This window comes from Giraffa tippelskirchi, chromosome 6, assembly GCF_054371585.1.
Source record: "Giraffa tippelskirchi isolate mGirTip1 chromosome 6, T2T-mGirTip1v1.2.pri, whole genome shotgun sequence".
In the NCBI taxonomy this organism is placed as follows: domain Eukaryota; kingdom Metazoa; phylum Chordata; class Mammalia; order Artiodactyla; family Giraffidae; genus Giraffa; species Giraffa tippelskirchi.
In genome coordinates this window covers 106,346,799-106,367,454 of record NC_137280.1, presented here as the reverse complement: position 1 = coordinate 106,367,454, position 20,656 = coordinate 106,346,799, and the positions used below count along the sequence as shown (strand labels likewise).

Below are 20,656 nucleotides of genomic sequence, written 5' to 3'. Positions count from 1 at the left end.
CCCTTGCTTAAAAAGACTATTGAAAGCCCTTCTGGTAAAAATAAATGAACGCTCTGCTCTGCTCTCCCACTCCTTGAAAACTGTAGCACAAAATGGCTGCATGTTAGTCAGGTAATGGCTTCTGGGCTGCGAAGGAGTGATGGACATTTGCAGTGTTTCCAGGCCATCAGATCAGACGGTTTTTCTTGAAAGTGCCCCCAGCTGTAGCAGATTGATTTTCAGGGGTAGCAAAAATTCCTTTACAGCAGGGTTTACCAACTTAGGTGCTTCATGAGGCTGAGCAGTTAAGTAAATGAGTGAAGTAAGGAACGGCTAAGAATAGGGGAGGGTAGGGAGGATGGGGAAGGGGAAAAGCCCATGGCTGATCTCAGGGGACCACTTTGAAGGGGACCTAAGTTTCCATGGATTAGTCCCAGAGATTGAGGACCCATCTTCTGAAAAATTAAAAATTAGATAGAATTTCCAAAATTTTAAAACATTCATGAAAAAACAAAATTGGTCAAACATTCAACCCAAGAGCCACCAGTTTGCAGATCTTGTTTTAGAGATACAGATTGCTCAGAGCCACCAATATACATAAATTTCTATCATTCAGAAGATGGTTTTCTCACTCTTATGTTAAAATGGGCCCAAGTCCGTCACTAGCTTACACTATTTCTGTGATGATTATTGTTGTTAATGTAAGTTGGCAGCATTCATAAATGACAAAGCCATGGATAAGCCACTCATGACCAGTTTATTTAAGACACAACACTGGTGCGGTTTTCACTCATGTTCTCATTTTTAAAAAATTTATTTATTTTTGGCTGCCTTGGGTCTTTGTTTCTATGCAGGCTTTTCTCTAATTGTGGTGAGCGGGGGCTACTCTCTAGTTGCAGTGTTTGGGTTTCTCGTTGCAATGGCTTCTCTTGTTGTGGATCGCGGGCTCTAGGCTCATGGGCTCGGTAGCTGTAGCTCCCAAGCTCTAGAGCACAGGCTCAAGAGTTGTGGCTCACAGGCTGGGTTGCTCTGAGGCATGTGGGATCTTCCCTGATCAGGGATCGAATCCGTGTCTCGAGCACTGGCAGGCGGATGCTTTACCACTGGGCCACCAGGGAAGCCCTGCAGTTCTCATTTAAAGTAGTTTCTTGTTCTAGGAAAGTAAGATTGTAGCAACGAGTGCAGTTCCCTGATCTTCAGGATTGCAATGAAGTCTTTCACATAGTGGTTTTCGGTTAATGGCATGTGTGGTTTACAATGAGGGACAGTTTGTGTGATCATTATCTCAGCCACATGTGTGGCATTTCAGTAAATATTATTGGTTTGTAAACTATAAAAAATATCCTTAAAAAGGTAAGAATGAGCGCTCCTCTTATCTTTCTCCTCCTGTTGATACAGGATAAAAGAAAAAGTACAGACCACAACCAGGGGTTTTAAAATAGCAACAAAGCAATCAGAAAGGCAATCAGTGGCTGGTAATGTAATGATGCATATTACTGAGAGTTTCCCAGGAGGATAACACAGATAGTTTCTAACTTTGCGTAAGATAGTCTGCTCCTCTATTTTAACAACCCATACAAAAATTGATGTACACAGAAATAGATGATTAGACTTTTCATTTATTGTTTCGCTTTGATTTAAAAAATCAGAATAAGTTCAAAGTATAATATATAAATGCCAAAAAAAGAGAATGTTAACACTTTGTCATATTTGCTTCAGAAACTTTTTTTTAAAAAAAAGAAAAATAAAGCATTTCAGATACATGTGTGTTCCCTTTGTTATCTTTCCATCCCCTTCTTTCCCAAGGCCAGGACTCTGATGAAGTTAATGGTGAATCCTTCCACCATGTTTGTTGTAAACAGATACGTATAGATAGATAGACATATTGCTATCTGTATATTACAATATACACTATTTTCAAATATACAATTGGGTTATTTTGTATATTTTGAAATGTTAACAAATGATATCATATGCATTAATCTGCAACCTGATTTTCTCAGTCAACATTATGTTTTTGATGTTTTGATCTATATCAACTAGATCTTAATACAAACAGGTTTTGTTCATTCATTTTAAGTGTTTAGTACCTTTTTGTTGAATAGATAAACCACAGTTAGTTTATTCTTCTGATGATGGATGTTTCTCTTATTTATAATTATTTGCTGTTAAAAGTTGTGCTCCAGTGAATGCCCTTGAACTTTTCTCCTTAGGCACATGTATCAGAATTTTATTGGAGTAGTTTCCTAGAAGTGAAATTGCTGAGTCACAGGAAATATGCATTGTCAAGTTTATTTCAACATTGCCAAAATGTTCTCCAATATGACTGTGCCATTTTATACTCCCTTTCAGCACTGCTAAGACTAGCTTTGTAAAACAAATATGCTTTCTACAGTTTTGAGGGGTTCCCGTTACAAAATTTAACCCTTTTCTTACCAAGTGTTCTGTGTGTTTCTTTACATGTGTTTCCCCTACCTCTAGCTTCCTTAGAAAAAACAGAGCAAGTATAAAACTTTGGTGGTTCATATTCACTGAGAAAAAAGTACACAGTCTTCAGCAAAGCTATGCTTGACTCAGGGTTCTTTCAAGGAATTTTTTCCTAAACTTAACTCTTACTTTCATTCTTACCATTTGAACGAATTCAATTTCTGACCTCTTTGACATTTTCATCGGTCCTGAGGAGATTATCTAAACACTGTGTAAGATTTTTTATATTTTTCTTCTTATTTTAAATCTTTTGAAAGGTAATGAAAACAAAATAACTCTTGGTCTTGGCATTAATAAATCTCCTCAAATTCCTTAACATTTTTAGACCTGTTAGGTATCTATCTTATAGTTACATTTTAGTGTCACACAAATGTAGATGTTGGTTCAGCCTCCAAGAACAGCTTCTCGACCTTGAAATTGTTGCAGCTGCTGTAGACTGAAATCTGTTGAAGCATTTCCCCACTTGTGGCTGCTTGTCTCCCAGAAGGACGAATGTCAGCCCGTCTGGGTACAGGAACAGTGTCCTTGTATAGTTCAGATGCATGTGGAATTTTATTGCCCTCTTTTAAAATAAATTCTTTTACTTAACTCCGAAATGAAAACAAAGTTGAGCTAATGATGGAGATTAATAACAACACTCAAACTGGGATTGCAGGACTTTTTTGAAAAGTTCCTCTTTAGTGCTTACATGTGGATGTCGTAGTTTTTCCAATTTTATTCTACTTTTATTGGAAAATGAACAGAAACAGGCATCACTGACTTCTGGGCCCTTGTTTCTTTTTCAAGAAACACAGTTTAAATGTTTAACAATACAGGCTAGAAAGGGCCCCAAGATGGTCTTGAGCCAAATGCAAAGGTTCGTGTTTTTGGCCAGCCTCCCTAAATAACTTCGGCTCGAGGTGTTGCCCATATTAGCATGATGGATCCCATTGAGGAAATCTCACATGCTGAGAATGTATGTTGTTATGACTTGACATTTTATGGCATTTCTGAAGCTCTTATTTTGGCAGGGGGGATAAAAGCAAATCATTAGATTTGGATTTTGAAAGATCCCTCTGGCTGTACTTGAGAGACTAGGTTGGAAGGGCCTGAAGAAGCAGCAGGGAAATCTATCAAGGGACTTTTGTAGTCCTTCAGGTGAGAGAGGAAGCTGGTTCAGATAGAATGGTGATGGTGGAGAGGGAGAGATGGATGCGTGTGAAAAAGTTTTTAGGAGGCAAATTCAGCTGGATTTGGTGATGGCTGGGCTCTGGGTGCTAAGGGAAAGAACAGTGTCAAGCCTGAATGATTTCCTCATCTCTGGTGGGGTGCACACTTACGGGATCTAGCTTGGTAAGTGGAATTTTTGTCAAGTTTCATGTGAAACAGTGTAATACTGGTATCAGGCTGAAGCAAGGGAGGCTCAACTTCATGCTATGTGCTCGGTGTGTGATACTTTGGGGAAGCCTGATAAATAACCATCTACTTTTCCTCAAAGCAAGTAGCAGTTTCACCGGGCAGGCAAGAATTGTAGGATTCCTGTTATCACAGTATACTTAGTTTAAGGAGATTATTGCTGAAACAGTGTGGGAGAAAACACTTTTTTATACTCCTTTTGGAGACTGACTGGCTAATGTGTGGTGTTCAGATGAGCTAACACTCGGCAACACCCATGATGTGTAAACGTTAGAGAGTTTAACTTGCTGTTGAGGACATTGGCTGGAAGCATGAAGGAGAACTGCACCTCTCCAAGTGCTTCATAAGTATTTTCACCAGCAGCTGTCATGGAAGATTTGTTCGTGGGGGAAGGACAGGGCAGAGGGCTGGGTCCTCAACATTTTGGGCTCCGTTATAGATAGATAGTGGTAGTCAAAGAACTGATGGCTTTGTACAGTGTCACATGGGCTGTTGACAGCAGACTCAAGATTGAGACTTTGAGCCTTTGAACCAGTTTCCTAAAACGAAAACAAGAGCAACAAAATAAGTACCGTGTAATAATCTTACCTAAATATGAAATCTATCATCAGGTTGCTTACAGAGCAGATGTATCTACCACATGAAATGCTCCCATTTCCTGCCATCATCCCCAAACTAGGAGTTTAAAGTCATTCATCTTAAATATAATATAATCTAGGACTCTCTTCATTCTTCTCAGGCTACATTGATGATCAACTATAATCATTCTAGCCTGCTACCCAGTCATAGCTTCTCCAGCCATTATATTGATTAGGTTGGCATCTCTTCTTTTATTTGTGGGGGTTAGTGCAAAGAATGGGGGTGAAGACAAATGAGTTCAAGAAAAGCCAAAAAAAAAAACAAAACAAATCAACTGTTTTAAAATGACTGATGATGATAAAAAGAACTGTCATCACTAAGTCCTTTGGCCTCCAGAATAGAAATGCTGAGCTAAATTAATATGAATGACCTTATTAATTTTAGGGCTGAAATGTAACCAGTGAGGCGCTCTGGGAGACTTGTTCTCTGTGTCTGTTTGGAGAAGAAAAGTGGAAAGGCTGATTAGCAAGAATAAGAGACATAATTTCTCAGGATGCTCTGCAGAACACAATCTTACTGCTGATTTTTCTTTAAAAGGCCCAGTTTTGCCATGGTCCTTCTGAGAATTGTATCCCTTGCTTCCTGGCTGCCCCTAGGACTGAGGATGGTGTTCTAGAATTGCTGCCCGTATATAACTCCCCAATCCACCCTTCCAGATACCCCAGCCTCCAGGGTGCCCAGGGCTGGCCTGGTTTCTGGAAGTGGGGGCCGATCCTCTCTGCTCTTAGCCCTGATTCCAACATCCTGGGCTGGTGGGTTGTTTAGCGGAAGGTTTTTGGTCCCATGCTCATTGCCTGGGATTCCATTACCTTGGATGTAATCTTGAAAGAAAATCTGCTTGAGGTGACCTAAGGCAATAGTGATTAGACCGACCTCAGTTAAGACATTTTAAATCCATAGGAAACTTTTACTATATTTTTCTTTCCCTTTGCGAGGGTCTCTCTTTTTTGATGACTCCTCTCCTAATAGTTTCAGGTCCTGACAGCTGAAGTCCTACATCTTCTGCGAGGTGAGAGTCCATTTCTTTCAATCCAAATCAGAGTCTAATTTTATCAATCTGAAACAGCTCCATAATGCGCCAACCTCTGCTAGGTGTCACCCGGCTTGTCGAGCCGACAGCCCCTGCCTCCCGGATGCCTTCGACCAGTTACGTGTTTGAGACGAGGGCCTCTCATGCGGATGTTCCAGCCATGTCAGCGTGGCCTCGCCTCTCAGCTCACTTTGTTTATCCAGCAGCTCATTACTAAAGAGTAGCCTGTCAAAAAGAGGTTAAATATTCTTTGGGAAACATGGTCACTCACATCCTTGAGATGCCACAAATATGTTTAGTAAAGGGAAGATTGGCTTGATAAGAAAAACTTGATTGACTTGCATCACCAGAAAATGTTTTTCTCCTGTTATTCTAGTTGAGTTTCCACAAGCATCCATGAGCACTAGCAAACCTATGGGCAATAAATTGCTGCAGCCAACACATAAAGACACCAAGGGAGGCAGGGAAAATGATTGCTGATGATTCGTTCTAACTACTTGACCTTCTGACCTCTTCTCTAGATATATGACCAAGATGGGACACTACAGCACTTTATTGATGGTGGGGAACCTAGTAAGTCGAGCTGGATGAGGTATATCCGATGTGCAAGGCACTGCGGAGAACAGAATCTAACAGTAGTTCAGTACAGGTAAAGTATACCTTGATTTACCACTTACAAAGCCGAAGCCCTTTGCCTTGCATATATAAATTCAGCCTTGCTGCTAGTTTTGAAAAAATCCTGCAGAGTCCTAAAGAACTCTGCAAGGGCTGGCAGGAATTTCTTTTTTGTTTTTTCTGCTAGGTTTGTGATCTCTCTCTAGTTCTTGTAACAGTCATTTCTTGAGAATTCAGGAATAAGGATGCTAAGAGAAGGCCTTTTTCACTCACCGCACATGATAAAGTTACTTCCACATCATCACGTGAATGTTCACCATGGCCTGAGTGAGCCCAGCGAACTCACTGACTTGCAGTGATTTCCTCCCCAGCAGATGTGTCCACACGCAAACAGGAGTTCCGAGATTCAGCCCCAGGTCACCTGCTTTCAGTCTCTTTGAGTCTGGCTGTCTCTCAGAGGGAACAGTTTGAGTTGTACAAAGGCGTGAGAAATCAAGAAGTCTCAACCCTCCCCAGGCTGCTTTCTTAAAACCATTGTGCTCATCAGCCTTGTCTGAGTCACAGTAACCTCCTGATCCCTTGAAAGGTGCCAAAGCATTTGGCTCTGGTCCTGCAACCATTCAGAGTATGTTTCAGGGGATGGGGTGGTTTCAGAGCACAGAGAAGGCACCAGTCCCCTGAGGTATTTGGGCAAATCCCAAAGGTGAATGGAGATGAAGTGAAGCCTCCCTTATTTCCCAGAGTCTCATAGGGAGGCCTAGAGTGGGGGAGGGGCAGAAAAGCCAGTGAGCATCCCAGATCCCAACCCACACCTGCCTGATGCACCTGTTGGTCAAGCATTTCCATCAAGTACTAAAGGCTAGAGTGGCAACCCCAATGCAAACACAGATCTCATAGGAAAAAAGCCCTGCCACAAAGCCTTCTTTTCTCAAAATCCCTCGAAAACATGTGCCATGTAAATATATGACCTCAGTTATAAACAGCCACGTTCCCTTTAGAATCAGAAGCAACTGTTTAGCTTTATCAGGCACCACAGACACATCAAAGCAGAAGGAGCCTTGTTCGGCAACTTGGAGTCCTGCCGATGAAAATTTATCTTCTTTATTTTTTTTTTAATTTTTAAAAATGAAGCCTTAAAAAAAAAGAAACAAACTTTATTCCCCTTATAGGTTAAAGGCTGCACAAATCTGGCTTGCTCTCCGAAGGCCTCCAAATTCAAAGGGAACATATTTGGGCAACATGTGACTCACTGCCTTGGTTTCCTAGGCAGTTATCTTTCATTACATAAGGGTTTATATGAACTTGCACACATGGTATCTGGTTACAGTCTGTATATGGGCTTCACCCACCTTCCCTGCAGCTGCATCTCTGTTGTTAAGTTTTTATAAAACTCGGAGCTAGTAAAGTAGTAAAGATTGTGTTTGTCTACTCGGCAAGAGATAGTTTGGCTGGTTCCGTCACGGGCACCCTGGGAGCTCTTGAGGAGGGTTCTGACTTTGGGAAAATAAGAAACCCCTGCAAGAAAGATGGGCATGAGAAAGTCGTTACCTTTCTGTCAATATTAAGTGGGTTTTATTGCTCCCCTTCCTCATGGTGCTTCCACACTGAATTCTCTCTGCTGATCTGTTTTCGATTACTTCAGATCTTTATAAAATGAACTACAAAAACACAATTTAAAAACTGGCATCCATCACCAGTGACCACGTCCAAGAGTAAGAAAATAGAAAAGTTGGACCCTGAAGAGCCAGCCTAATTTTTATTGTACATGAATGTCCTCTTCACAAAAAGTCAGCTGGTTTAGATTCATTCTGTTATGATTTGTAATATCTAAATGGAATTTTCTTCAAAGCGCCCTTGATTGATTGACCCTTAGCTGAACGTTTTGTTTTTATTTTGAGGCTGACAATAATGTTTGTTGGCGTGTGTTCCGCTTCAGCTGCGTTGGGACGCCATGAAGCTATCTTTATGAGTCATCCAACCACAATACTAAATACATGTCAGCAAAGGAAATATTATCTGAAAAGGGAAAAATCCCTTTGATGTGCTTCAACATGCAGAGATTTCTGCGAGTTTTGGAAGCTCTGCCCGCTTGTAAGGAACGGTGTACGCTTACACTTTTCTTTTTCCCCTTTTGGCCTACTCTGTGCCTCAAAAGACCACCCATCGCTCGAAAACAGTTCTGCTCTTTCAGCGGCAAAGTGTGTCATTTGGTTTTAGCACATTCATTTGCCGGCGCTGTGTTTATATTAAGGGAAGCCAAACCGAGAGATGAAATGTTACAAGGGTGAAGTACAAAGTCGACTCAATTTTTCTCAAGTTAGGAGATGCCAGTGATTTATATCCCAGCTCCAATTTTGATTTTTTTATGTAGCAGTGGAAAGAATTAATAAAATGCACAGCTCTTAGAGATGCGGAGGGAGGAAAGGGAGCAAGGTCTGGACAACTGGCTGGAGTTTTTGTCAGATATTCATAGAATGTTGGGGAAAAACATTCTGCTTAGCTAGCAGTGCCCTCATGAGACAGAATGGCAGCAGGTAAGGAAAATAACAAGATAAATGAAATTTTTGCAGCTGCAAGTAAAATATTGAGAATCTGCACTTTTTTATTGATCTTTATGATCCTATTGCCAAGAGCCACTTTGTGGTGACAAAATATGTTGACAAGTGCATATCTCACCACCATGAAAAATGTGGTGAAGGATTCGCCTTATGTCTACAGTGTTGTACAAGGAACAGATTGCCCTGCTATGGCCAGTTCCTTACAGAAAGGCTAAATTTAAGGTTCACCAACCCTGAACGCTTTTATCTTGAACTTGAGGCTAATGTTTGTAGCAATTCTTTACGGAGAAAACTGATCACAGGCTCCTCTTTATTAAAAAAAAAAAATCTGTAGATTTTTATTTACTGTGCCATGGCTATTTAGTTCTTGGTACCTTCACTCTGTCATTTCATAGTGTAATCTGTCAGCCAGAGTAAAGTGCCCCTCTTGTATTTATTGAATTCCCATCCACTTCACATAAGAGGATTTTTTTTTTCCTCTTCTCCTGTATCAAATTTTAGGGAAAAAAATGGGGAAAATTTTTTATTTCTCTCAGCCCTTATATCACAAAGCTGCTTAATTTTATTGCAAATTGGAGAACTCCCATGCCAAGTTGTGAGAATACACCTAACGCTTTTCCTTCAAATAAGAAATCAATGGTGTTAATTTGTATGTGGGGTCGAGGCACCAGAGTCTGCAGTTTACCAAGAAAGAGAATTTTCTCATTAGTGTGAGATGAAATTTTTTCTTTCAATGAACTCTTCCTTTCTGCTGTCTCCGGGGCCAAGTATCTGTCTCTTCAACCAGGATGTTCCATGGAGGGACACTGTGGAAATAAACTGTGAGCTATTTATCATACTGGGTTACAGGCTCTAATTGGTTGCTGGAAACGATAAGGTGGGTGAAGATTTTATTACAAACAGAAATTGTTTAGGTGGAAAACTGGGCAGAACTTTTTTGGGGCAATAAAAATGTGGATGGAGCTTGTGAGTCCTACCGATTACTAAGCTGGGTTTTCTTTTGTCTTGAATAGGTCGAATATATTCTACCGAGCCTGTATAGATATTCCCAGGGGTACCGAGCTTCTCGTGTGGTACAATGACAGCTATACGTCTTTCTTTGGGATCCCTTTACAATGCATTGCCCAGGATGAAAACTGTAAGAATTTATTTTAGCTCTGAATTCACATTTTCAATTACCTATTTCAAAGCTAACTTTTAAAATAAAAGTGTTGTTTGCAACTCCTGCAATGTGGTTCACTCTGCTGTGTAACACAAATGAGCACAAGTCTGTTCCATCATTTTGTTTTTCCTTGTATATCCTGTGCTTTTTCTCAGGACGTCTTGACCTGTACAGTCCAATGTTTCTTCGCCCATTTATGATTTCAAAACCTTTGTCCTAGTTTAAATCAATGCCAGCAGCAGTGTTAAGGCAGCTGGTATCTACTGAGTACCAACTATGTGTCTAGTTCCAAGAGCAGCATTAGTTATAACTTCTGCTCTGAAGGATTGCACAGTCTTGCTGGAGTCACACTGTTTGCAAAAACGAAGTAAGGAGATAACACTTTCTTTAATCAGGAGTAACACCCCTCCATCAATTGGCTTTGCTTCCTCTTAAGTAGTTGTTGGAATGAGAAATAGTAGTAAAAATCATAGACATATGATTGAGGAATTTGTCTCTAAACATCTTAGTCTAAAATGAACCATGTAATTTTCTTCTATCTTTATTACTGTTATTATCATTATATTTGAAAAGATAATTTAATGCAAACCTTTGCAGTAGTTTTCATATAAACGTTATATATTTGTTTTTATCAATTTTGGGGAAACTGTTATAAGGTGATTTTTAGTATTTGGAATGGATTTAGGTGATTCTGATGTGCTTCAGTGAGAAACACTGGTTTGAATGATGCAGTTTTTTTTCTTGTCATCCAATTGACTGATCTGTGAACTCATAAGTTGGGATTATGCAGTAGAAAAAGAAGCAGAGAGAACAGATTTATGGAAGAAACTTAATTTTGGAAAAAAAGTGTTACTTTAATTTTTCCTTCTCTACTTACTTTCTCTCACACACATATAAACTCAAAAAAAATGTTTATAATATTACTGATCAAAATGCTGATGATCATATATTTCTTTTCCATGTTATCTTTGTTTTCTTTGTAAAAAAATAGAATCCTCAAAAAGCATATTATGCTCGACTTTCTTTTTCTACTTTACCCTAACCCCAAACCAATCTCAAATCAAAAAATGAATCTTTGGACATATAAGTACATTCTTCTCACTTAGCAAGTTTCCATTGGAAACTTTTTTTTTCTGCAGTAATGCTCCTATTTGAGGGAATGTCTGTTTTCATAGGGGGAAATCTCCACGCTGGACATGAGTGTGTGGTTGGTGTTAGAAGCAGAAATGGCCGTGGCGGCCAGTATGCTCTGTCTTCCCAGTATGGCTCCATGCCCAGCTCTCCCAAGACCAGATGTAGTCTACACATGGAAAAGCACTGTTATCAGCCCCCCTGATTAGAACCTCAGTGTAACTTCACCTTCTAAAAGATGGAATCTGATCCAGAAAGATTCCATAAATCCTATAAGGCCTTCTATTTCCTTCTTTAGTACAGCCTACTACAGACTGTGAAGATATTCTGGTGTGCATGTCAAGGAATGTCTGGCAGTAAATACATCAAAGTCTAGAGTTCTAAAGTACATAGCACGTAGTCCAAAAATTGATTCATTCATTAGATAGTTGTTGAATACATACTAAGGACCAGTGTCATTGCTGCATACTGTAAAAACAGCAGTGAACAAGACAGACAAGAATTCCTGCCCTCATGGAGTGTATAGTCTAGTGGAGGGAGACAGATTATCAACCAATAGATAAGTAAGTAAGTTTGTCATGTAATGATGAGTGTCATAGAGATAACAAAGCAGAGAAAGGGCGAGGAGTGCTAGGAATTGGGAGTTGCAGGTTTAGAGATGACCAATGTGGGCCCTACTAGGAAGGTGGATTTTGGGCAAAGACTCAAGGAAGTGAAAGAACAAGCCACGCATTCTTTGGGAGCAGAGTGTTGCAGGCAGCTGGACTCCCAAGCATAAAGGCTTGAGATGGAGATGCTACTGGCCTGCAGGAAGGGCATCACAATGGTTAGCATAGGTGTGTCGGTTGGAAAGAGTGAGTTGGCGGGGCAGTTAACTTAGATCTGGGGATAGGAATCTTGTAAGGCCCAGAAGGTCACTGTCAAGACTCTGTATTTTACTCTGTTTGCATTGGACAAATGGGGTATTGTAGAGTTTCAAGCAGAAGAGTGATATGATCTGACTGAAGTTGTTACAGGTTTACTCTGGCCACTGAGTGGAGATCTGACAGTGAGGGTGAGGATGGAGCAGGATCCAGCTAGAGGCTCTTGCTGGAATCCAAGGAGGAGGAGTGATGGTGGTTTGGACCAGGGTGAAAGTGGTGGAGGTGGTGAGAAGCGCTTGGATTCTGGATACATTTTGAAGGTAAAGTCAACAGCATTTGCTGACACGTTGGATGCCAAGTGAGAGAAAGGAGTCAAGAATAACTCCAGGGCTTTGGTCTGAGGAGCTGGATGGATGGAATGGCCACTTAACTGGATTACAAGTCAGACGTGGGAAGCATGAAATGACTGCTCAGGGAATGCCTTTCTTCCCTTTGACGTCGATCTCTGGGGTGGAAGTCTCACATCTGCAACATTGCTTCTACCCTGTGATGCTCTTACAGGGAAGAGAGGGATTTAGGGGGTAGGCTGGACGATCTGGGTTTCATGTGCCATTCACAGCCACCTGACTGTGGTGTCTGGGAGTGTACCAGCTGGTCTCCAGGCTGTGTGCTAGTGCCATCCAACATGCGCTTGGTGCCAACCCCAGGGGCTTTGCTTCTCAGACCTTCTTTCTCCCATAGTTCAGCCTTTGTGAAGCATTCTTGAGGTTGCTGATTATTGAATAAACTCTACCAGGGCACATGTTATGTATCATTTAGCACCTGAAATCCTTGGAAGGAAATTCACAAAACTTCAGCACCTTGAAGTGTTATGGATTCAGTAGGTAAACTATGTAGCTCTTTTGGGTTGAGTTCAGAGCTCTAAGTAAGGGTGGAGGGAAGTTGAAAGAGAATTAAGTCATTGACTAAAATACTCAACAGTGACAATCCCCCATCCCTCTAAGGGTATTATAGGAATTTTATTTCAGTTCCTGTCTCAAAGTCGTATATCTATCATGGCCACCCAAGAAACCAGCAGAAAGCTTCATCAGATGGCGTGGGGGTAGATATATGGCTTGAACTCTTAACTGGAAGATGGATTCTCATTCCATATGATTCATGGAGATACCTAGGGAGGCTTTATAATGAGGGCTCTTTTTTCTGTACTGAGAAAATACTCGGTGTAATTTAAAAGAGCAAATGTGTGAAAGGGCATGGACAGATAATTTAACAGATAGCCTTTCACAGCCCTGCATAATTTAAATCATCTCACCAGGATTAGCAATTCGAAGACAATTTTTATTCTACCAAGATAGCCACAAAATAAATTAGGTACCTTAAAAAGAAGCTTCTTGAGATCAAAGACTTATTTGACAGAATGCCTCCATAGAGCCTCCTCATAGTGCTGTGCACACAGTAAACAACGCATGCTCACTGGATACATATTGAGAATTTTATTGCCATTGTTAGAAGGGATGGATACAAAGTTCAGCTAGATTTTTTTTCTTGGTTAATGAAATTGTTTCATGATCCAAGACATTCAAGGAAAATATGATATTGCTTAGTGAATAATACTTATTAAGCACTTTCATTTATAAAAATACCACTTTCTTCACATGGTTCTTTCAACAGTGAAAGTACATATTTCCTAGTGAGCGTGTGGGGTGGGTTCAGGCTTCAGGCACTCGCCCCTCTGGCAGCGGCCACGAAGCAGTGGGACACGCTCCCTGCCCGGACAAGCCATTGAAAGCCGCCTTGCCTCAAAGAGAGGGCAGCGTTTCACACAGGCATTTGGGCTCTGGAAGAAATTCCTATGTTATTTTCTTTAAGAAAGAAAAAAGAAAAAACCCCATAGTTCTAAATGTAATAGAGCTGCAAAGAGAGCATGGCTGCGTCCACTGTGGGCCTTTCAGAAGAGCCTGAAGGAACGCCTGTGTCGACAGATTGTATCCGCAAAGAGGAATGAGGTTCCCCAAAGCTTCCAGTGGGGGATTAGCTCCTGCAGAGTGTAAAGACCATAGTGTATTCATATTCATTTCAGAGGAAATTTTAAAAAAAAAACCTGGGAATAAATGTTAAACAAGTCTTCCTGCTGCTTTTTCTGTCTTGGCATATGAAGCTGAGGTGGTGGAATGTGAAACTTGATGGCAACGCAGAGGTTGTTACACTGGACTAAACTCTGTCTGAGAGAGGCCTGCCTTTTCGTTTTGATTTTAAAGAGCAGAAAATAAAGACGGGCACCTCTGCATGGTGCCCTGGCCCCACCATCCCACCAACAGTGTGAAAGTAGGCCCTGGGTAGAGAAGGCTCCATCAAGCCTTCTGTCTGTGAACATTGAGGAGATGATGGTATAGTTCAGTCCAACAAGAACATCTGTCTGCAAGACCCTATGGGGAGCATCATGATGGGGTACAAAACCTCAGACCTTGTCCTCAAAGGGCTCAGTGTAGGAGAAGGTATGTAAGCAAAAGCTACACTACGGAACCTAGTACGGGTGCCTTGTGACATGGCCATAGCAGGGAGCTAGCCTCGGTGGTGTTAGTGATAGTCAATCAGTTCTGGCTGACGCTTTGCGACCCCATGGGCTGTAGCCCGCCAGGCTCCTCTGTCCATGGAATTCTCCCAGGCAAGAATACTGGAGTGGGTAGCCATTCCCTTCTCTAGGGGATCTTCCCAACCCAGGGATCAAACCTAGGTCTCTTGCATTGCAGGCAGATTCTCTACCCTCTGAGCCACCAGGCTGGTAGGCTCTGTGTTAATCCAGTTGGGAAGAGTCCAGGTCTAGGCCCTTGTGCATAGTGGGCAGCTGGGATTGGACCCCTCCCATAAATCCAGGAACCAGAAGTCACTGTTTGTCCCTGAATGGGGACTAGAAAATGCTGCCCTCAAGCCAATAGTCCAAGGAACTCTCCATCTGGGGCCATTGGTGAAAGCAGTATGTCGCATTCCAAAACTGGCCCCAGCTATGGGAGGGTATGGGGTTGAGTTTTGCATTACCTGCCAGATGTGGAAACCCTAGGCCAAGAAGCTGATATAAAACTTGGCCCAGAACTGGAGGAACATGGAGGGTCCTAAAACAAGCAGAGAAGAGTTCCACCCCAGAGGTATCTGCTCAGGACTCCAACAGAAGACAATGGCCACTGAAAACACCTTCATTGAAGGAAGCAGCAAAAGACACAGAGGAACACACTATCATGAGAGATTTGACCACTTGGATGCCTCGATCCTTGGCACCTTGGGAGCCTTGCTTTAGGATTGAGGCCCGCATCTCTCTGCTTTCTGAGGGTGTAGAGGGCTGACAGCTGAACTGTCTTCAGCCTACAGAGCCACTTTACCCTTGGTCATGTTCCCTCCCCGTGTAGCCTGTGTCCAGGGACTGGTCAGTGTGGGTGGGTATTAAGGACTGCTCCCCTTATTCCAAAGCCAGATGACTCGAAAGGTTAATTAAGTGCTTAGGTTAGTTAAGTGCTTTTAATTGTTCTTGACACCATCCTCTCTCCTTATTCTGCAGTAAACCTCTTCTACACAGAACGGCAGATCTCCATTTCAGACTATTTCCCAGGGGACCTGCCTTCAGACAGGTGCTACCAGATTTATATTGCCAGCCCAGACCTCTCACCAGAGACCCAGGCTCCTGTCCACCTGTTGAATTCCCATCTGCACTTGCCTGTCTCACAGATGTCTCAAACTCAACACATTAAACTGAAACCATCCTACTCTGTCCCCCAAGCTGTCTCTCTCCCAATTCAGTACCTCTCACTCCCATTCACTCAGCTGTTCTTTCTAGAAACCTTGACACCTTGTTCTTTCTTAGCCCATCTGTCTAGTCATTCATAAATCCCTGTTGATTGTATATTCTTAAATGCTTTTCTTTCCATTTCTGCTGCCACCTCCCAATCAGCCTCACAGTCAGCTTTGGCCTGGACTTCTGCATTTTCCTTTTTAGTATCACAGCAGCCAAAGTGAAGTCTTGTTGATTTTATTGTTTCAGTTTAATCACTTATTTGGTTAAAAGTTAGTTTTTAACTAACTTTTGGTTCTGTTGATCAGAATTCAGAAAATAATATGGGCATATAATTCTTCTTCCAGAGGCAGTGAGTTGACACACATAAGGTGTCCTTCCAGATGTACTTTTTTGCCCATTCTCTCATTTGTGCATGTTCTCCCTCTTTTTCTCTGCCTCTCTGTTCCTGGTAGCTCAGATGGTAAAGAATCTGCCTGCAATGCAGGAGACCTGGGTTCAACCCCTGGGTAGGGAAGATCCCCTGGAGAAGGGAATGGCAACCCACTCTAGTATTCTTGCCTGGAGAATTCCATGGACAGAGGAGCCTGGCAGGCTAGAGACTATAGGGTCGCAAAGAGTCGGACATGACTGAGCGACTAACACTACTACTGTTAGATTTTTTGTACTGCACCTCACTCTTTCGTTTAATGATATAGGGTGATGATGCATTTAAAGTATAAGTCCGATCACCTTACACCCTAGCTTAAACCCCTTTTTTGGATTGCCATTACTCTTATAATCAATCCCCAGCTCTTTAATATGATAGCCCATGGACTACATATGGTCTTCAGAAATGTTTTGTATGGCTCACTTAGTGTTTTGTAAAATTCTAATTCAAGCATCATCAGACTGGCCATGCCCTATTTGGTTTGCTACAGATCCCACCGTCGTCTGTTGTACTAACTTACTTCACGTTCAAGGTCACTGTCTCAAGGAAGCTATCTTTCCCACCCCAAGTTTAACCAGCCCTGAATAGATGTTTTCCTGACTCCTTTTCTTCTTTGTCACAGCAGGTATACTTGTAGATTGTCAGTTCTAAGATTTGCATATTTTTTGCATTTTAATCTTTCTGAACCTGATAAATGTCTTACAATGCACAGTGACTTACAATTAATGGTGCAGCTTGCAATTCATGGAACTTTAAATTTGATGAAACCAAGTAAATAATTACCTGTGAAGACGTTTGTGTATCTGTCTCTCTCACAAGAGTTGAAGTGGTCTGAGAGTCGGGCTGTTACTGTCTTGTTCCTCTGTATCTGCAGCGCCTGCAGTGTCTGGCTTGTCACCAATGCTCTGTAAGCACTCATGAGCTGAATGAATAACTTAGGGTGTAAAATAGGACTTTGTTATACAGATCCTGTATTGTTCTCTCTCAGAATTTTAATTTTGCAGGATTTGGTGAGTTCACGTTCTTTCTTGAGTATATCCTTTAGAGCTTCCAGAGTTTGCCCTCTCCCCCTCAATCTTTGTTTTACAGACTGAAGACAAAGTCTTTGCTCACCATGTCTTCATGGAGAAACCCCTTTATCCTTTTGAGGAATTTCCTTAGTTGTCTCTGGGCATTTTGCAGTTGTCTGGACTGTCTTGGCTTGGGATAGCATAGTCTTTTCTGATTCACTTCTTGTCCTCTTATAATTCCCTGTTTTTTATATATACTTTTGTTTATTGGGCCAAAGTGGTATTCAGAAAGAACGATCGTCTGTGTCCTTTAAGTCGTGCTTAAAGTACTAGACCTTTAAGGGTATCTAGACCTCTAGGGTCTGTGGGCGTGTGGAGGCACTCTGCAGAACAGCTTCCAGGGCAACTTCAAGGGCGTTTGTGAAAATTATCCATTCCTAGCCTTACTTTTTTCTCTCTAAATTATATGCTCATTTCATTCAGTAAGACTGAATTTATTCACAAGTACAAGAAAAGGTGATGCCAAAAGCAGAATATAGAGTGTAAGCATTGCTAGTATATCTTGAAAACATGTTTGTTTTGAGGATCCTGTAGGAGAAAATAAGACAGAGAATAAGCATCCCAACTCTTATTACCTCAATGCTCTGATTATCATTAACTTAGATCCCTGTTTATCCCAAATCATCGTAAAAGCTAATATAAACTTTTCTTTATTGCTATTTTGACTTTGGTTATTAAGCTTAGAAAAATCTATTGGCCCACACATTCTTTTCTTTAATAGAAAGGTGATGTGACCTTAACAATTTTTGAAAATCAGTTTATTGAGTTACTTTCCAAGAACTTAAGTAAGAAGTCAGCCTTTATAATCTATACTCAGAGTATCATTTGTATGATTTCCCCCAGAGACATCATATTCCTCTTTCTAGCAGTGAGCTTCTGGCTGGCTTTCCTGCTCTCTTGCATGTTGATGACATCTTCATTCCACAGTCTCCCCACCCTGCCTTCCTTCCTGCTAGTCGGGCCTTCCCAACCCACCAGAGCTCTGTGTTGCCTGAAGACCTGTGGGTTTCCCTTTGCTTTATCTCTTCCGGATTAGTTATAAATGAGTTAAGTAAAAGGAGTTTTACCTTAATCTCTTGACAGTACTGGTGTTTTGTTTTTTAAGAAAGAGCCAAAACATAAAACATTTCTCTTTATCTTTCAATATGTTGTTTAGAAGTCACAGCCTCTGTGCAATCAAAGGGTTTTTTGAAAGTCTAAAATGTGTGCACACATTTCATATTGGTTATACACTTTTGCCCCCAGAAGTTGAAATTATACATAAATTTTATACGTGAAATATAGACATAAATATGTATATGCATGTGTTTATAGGTGCATTTATAACTTTTATGTTTATGTATAGGTTTATACACACATACAAAAAAACTCTGTACTAGCTGTGAAATGTCCTTTTTATTTTTGCAACACAGCTATTGAGTAGACACAGAATTGGAATGTGGTCAGAAAAAAAAAAAAACCATGCTGGAAATCAGAGAGCTAAAGCTTCCAGCTTAGCCGTGTCCTTAACCAAATGTGTGACCATGGGTAGTTATTAGACCGTGAGCAAATTATTAGACCTTCAGCTTTTTTTTTCTTTTTTTGGTAATAAGAGAGGGTAGAACTGGATCGGTTGTTCTCATCTCTATATATTAGAAGTACTTGGGGGGAACTTTTAAAAATGCAGATGCCCAGGCCCTACCAAGAGATTCTGGTATTTCAAAAAAAATCTCCCCTGTGAGTCTATTATGCATTCAGGGTAAAGAACTCTCAACTATACAAACTCTCCCTTGGTCTGTGAGTCTCTTTTTTAAGTTGATATTTCTCCTTCCTAAGACAGGATGGGCCAGGCCAACTGCATGGGCCAATCCAGAGCCCTGCAAGATAAGCTGTTCCTTTGTTGAATTCACTTTGTACATGTGATTATTACAGCACTCAGAGGTAAAGCGTCCTTGTTGTTGCTGTTCAGTTACTCAGTCATGTCCGACTCTTTGCGACCCATGGACTGCAGCATGCTAGACTTCTGTGTCCTTTACCATCTCCCGGAGTTTGCTCAAACTCCTGTGCATTGAGTCGATGATGTCATCCAACCATCTCATCCTCTGTTGCCCCCTTTGCCTCCTGCCCTCAATCTTTCTCAGCATCAGGGTCTTTTCCAATGAGTCAGCCCTTCACATCAGGTACCCAAAGTATTGGAACTTCAGCTTCAGCATCAGCCCAATGAAGAATTCTTGCACTATCTCACTCAGTCCTTCCAATGACCATTTTACATTTTACCAAGGACTAAATTGTGGATTTAGATGTTCTATACTTGCCCACAGTCAAAAGTGATACAGTCAGCCCTCTGTATCCATGGGTTCCATCTGCAGATTCAACCAACCGCAGATGAAACATAATGGAAGAAAAATTCTAGAAAGTGCCAAAAAGCAAAACTTGAATTTGCTGTATGTTGGCAACTATTTACTTAGCACTTAAATGGTATTACATATTATAACTAATCTAGAGATGACTTAAAGTATCCAGCAGGGTGTGAGTAGATTATATGCAAACACAGTGCCATTTTATGTGAGGGACTTGAGCATCAGCAGATTTGGGAATCTGCAAGGGTTCTGGAACCAAACCCCTCTGGATACCAAGGGACAGCTGTAGATAGTGGAGTTTAAATCTTGGCCATCTGAATCACTAAGCCATGCTGCTGTTCTGTAAAGATTGTTATTTTCACTGTCCTCATTGTTATTTTCACTGTCCTCATTTTACAGAGGAGGAAGCAGAGACACAGAGAGATTGTGTAACTTGCCTTAGGTGACCAAGCTAATAAAAGGCAGAGTCAGGATTTGAACATAGATCCTTGTGATTCTAAAGCCGAGTTTCAAGCTCCATGACTGCGTACTCTGTTGCCTCCCACTCTTACCTTACCCACTGCACCCTGGCTGGGCATTGTGCCTCTCGGGCCCTCCCTGAACACTAATTCTTTTTTCTTGCTATTCCTATGCTCAGAAACAGTCAGCGTCTGTTTCTTAGGCCCAAGGTCTTTTGTTTATTTATTTATTTGGACATTAAAGGCCCACTGAGGTCTGCCCCCTGCCGCCCTTTTATTCCCACAGTGCCGAAAACTCATGCTGTGCTCTGTCGGCCTGATTCCCCGCCATCCCACCAGCGTGCCAGACTTCTGTCTCCAGGCGTCTTTCATAGGGTTGCCTTCATCCTTCAGCCAGTTTTCCTTGAAAACCTGTTTTGTGCTGACAGGATCGAGTGGAAGGCCTGAAATCCTGAGGGCCTGAATCTCCCTTCTCTGCTCAAAGCCTCCTTCTTGGGGAGCCCTCCTTCCTCTCCCTGTCTCCTGCTGTGCCTCCCATCTCAAAGCTCCCCGCATCTGGGCTACAGTGTGGAGCCTCGTTATGGAGTCTTTTATCTCAGGTCATAAGTAACTCGGTGAGGGCAAAGACCATCTATGAAAATCTTGAGCAGATAATCATTGCTTAATAAATAGACATTGAATGAGTTCATTTTGGATAATTGTGCTTTCCCCCTCAAATC

The 20,656-nt window shown here is 41.5% G+C and overlaps 1 protein-coding gene across 1 annotated transcript in view; it reads left to right on the top strand.

The window, feature by feature from the left end:
• PRDM6 (PR/SET domain 6) overlaps positions 1-20,656 on the top strand; it is a 106,147-nt gene that overhangs the window by 67,922 nt on the left and 17,569 nt on the right. Inside the window, exons 4-5 of the mRNA XM_081500373.1 lie at positions 6,052-6,179; positions 9,717-9,841. Coding sequence (XP_081356499.1) covers positions 6,052-6,179; positions 9,717-9,841 — 253 coding nt within the window. The remainder of the gene's footprint in view (positions 1-6,051; positions 6,180-9,716; positions 9,842-20,656) is intronic.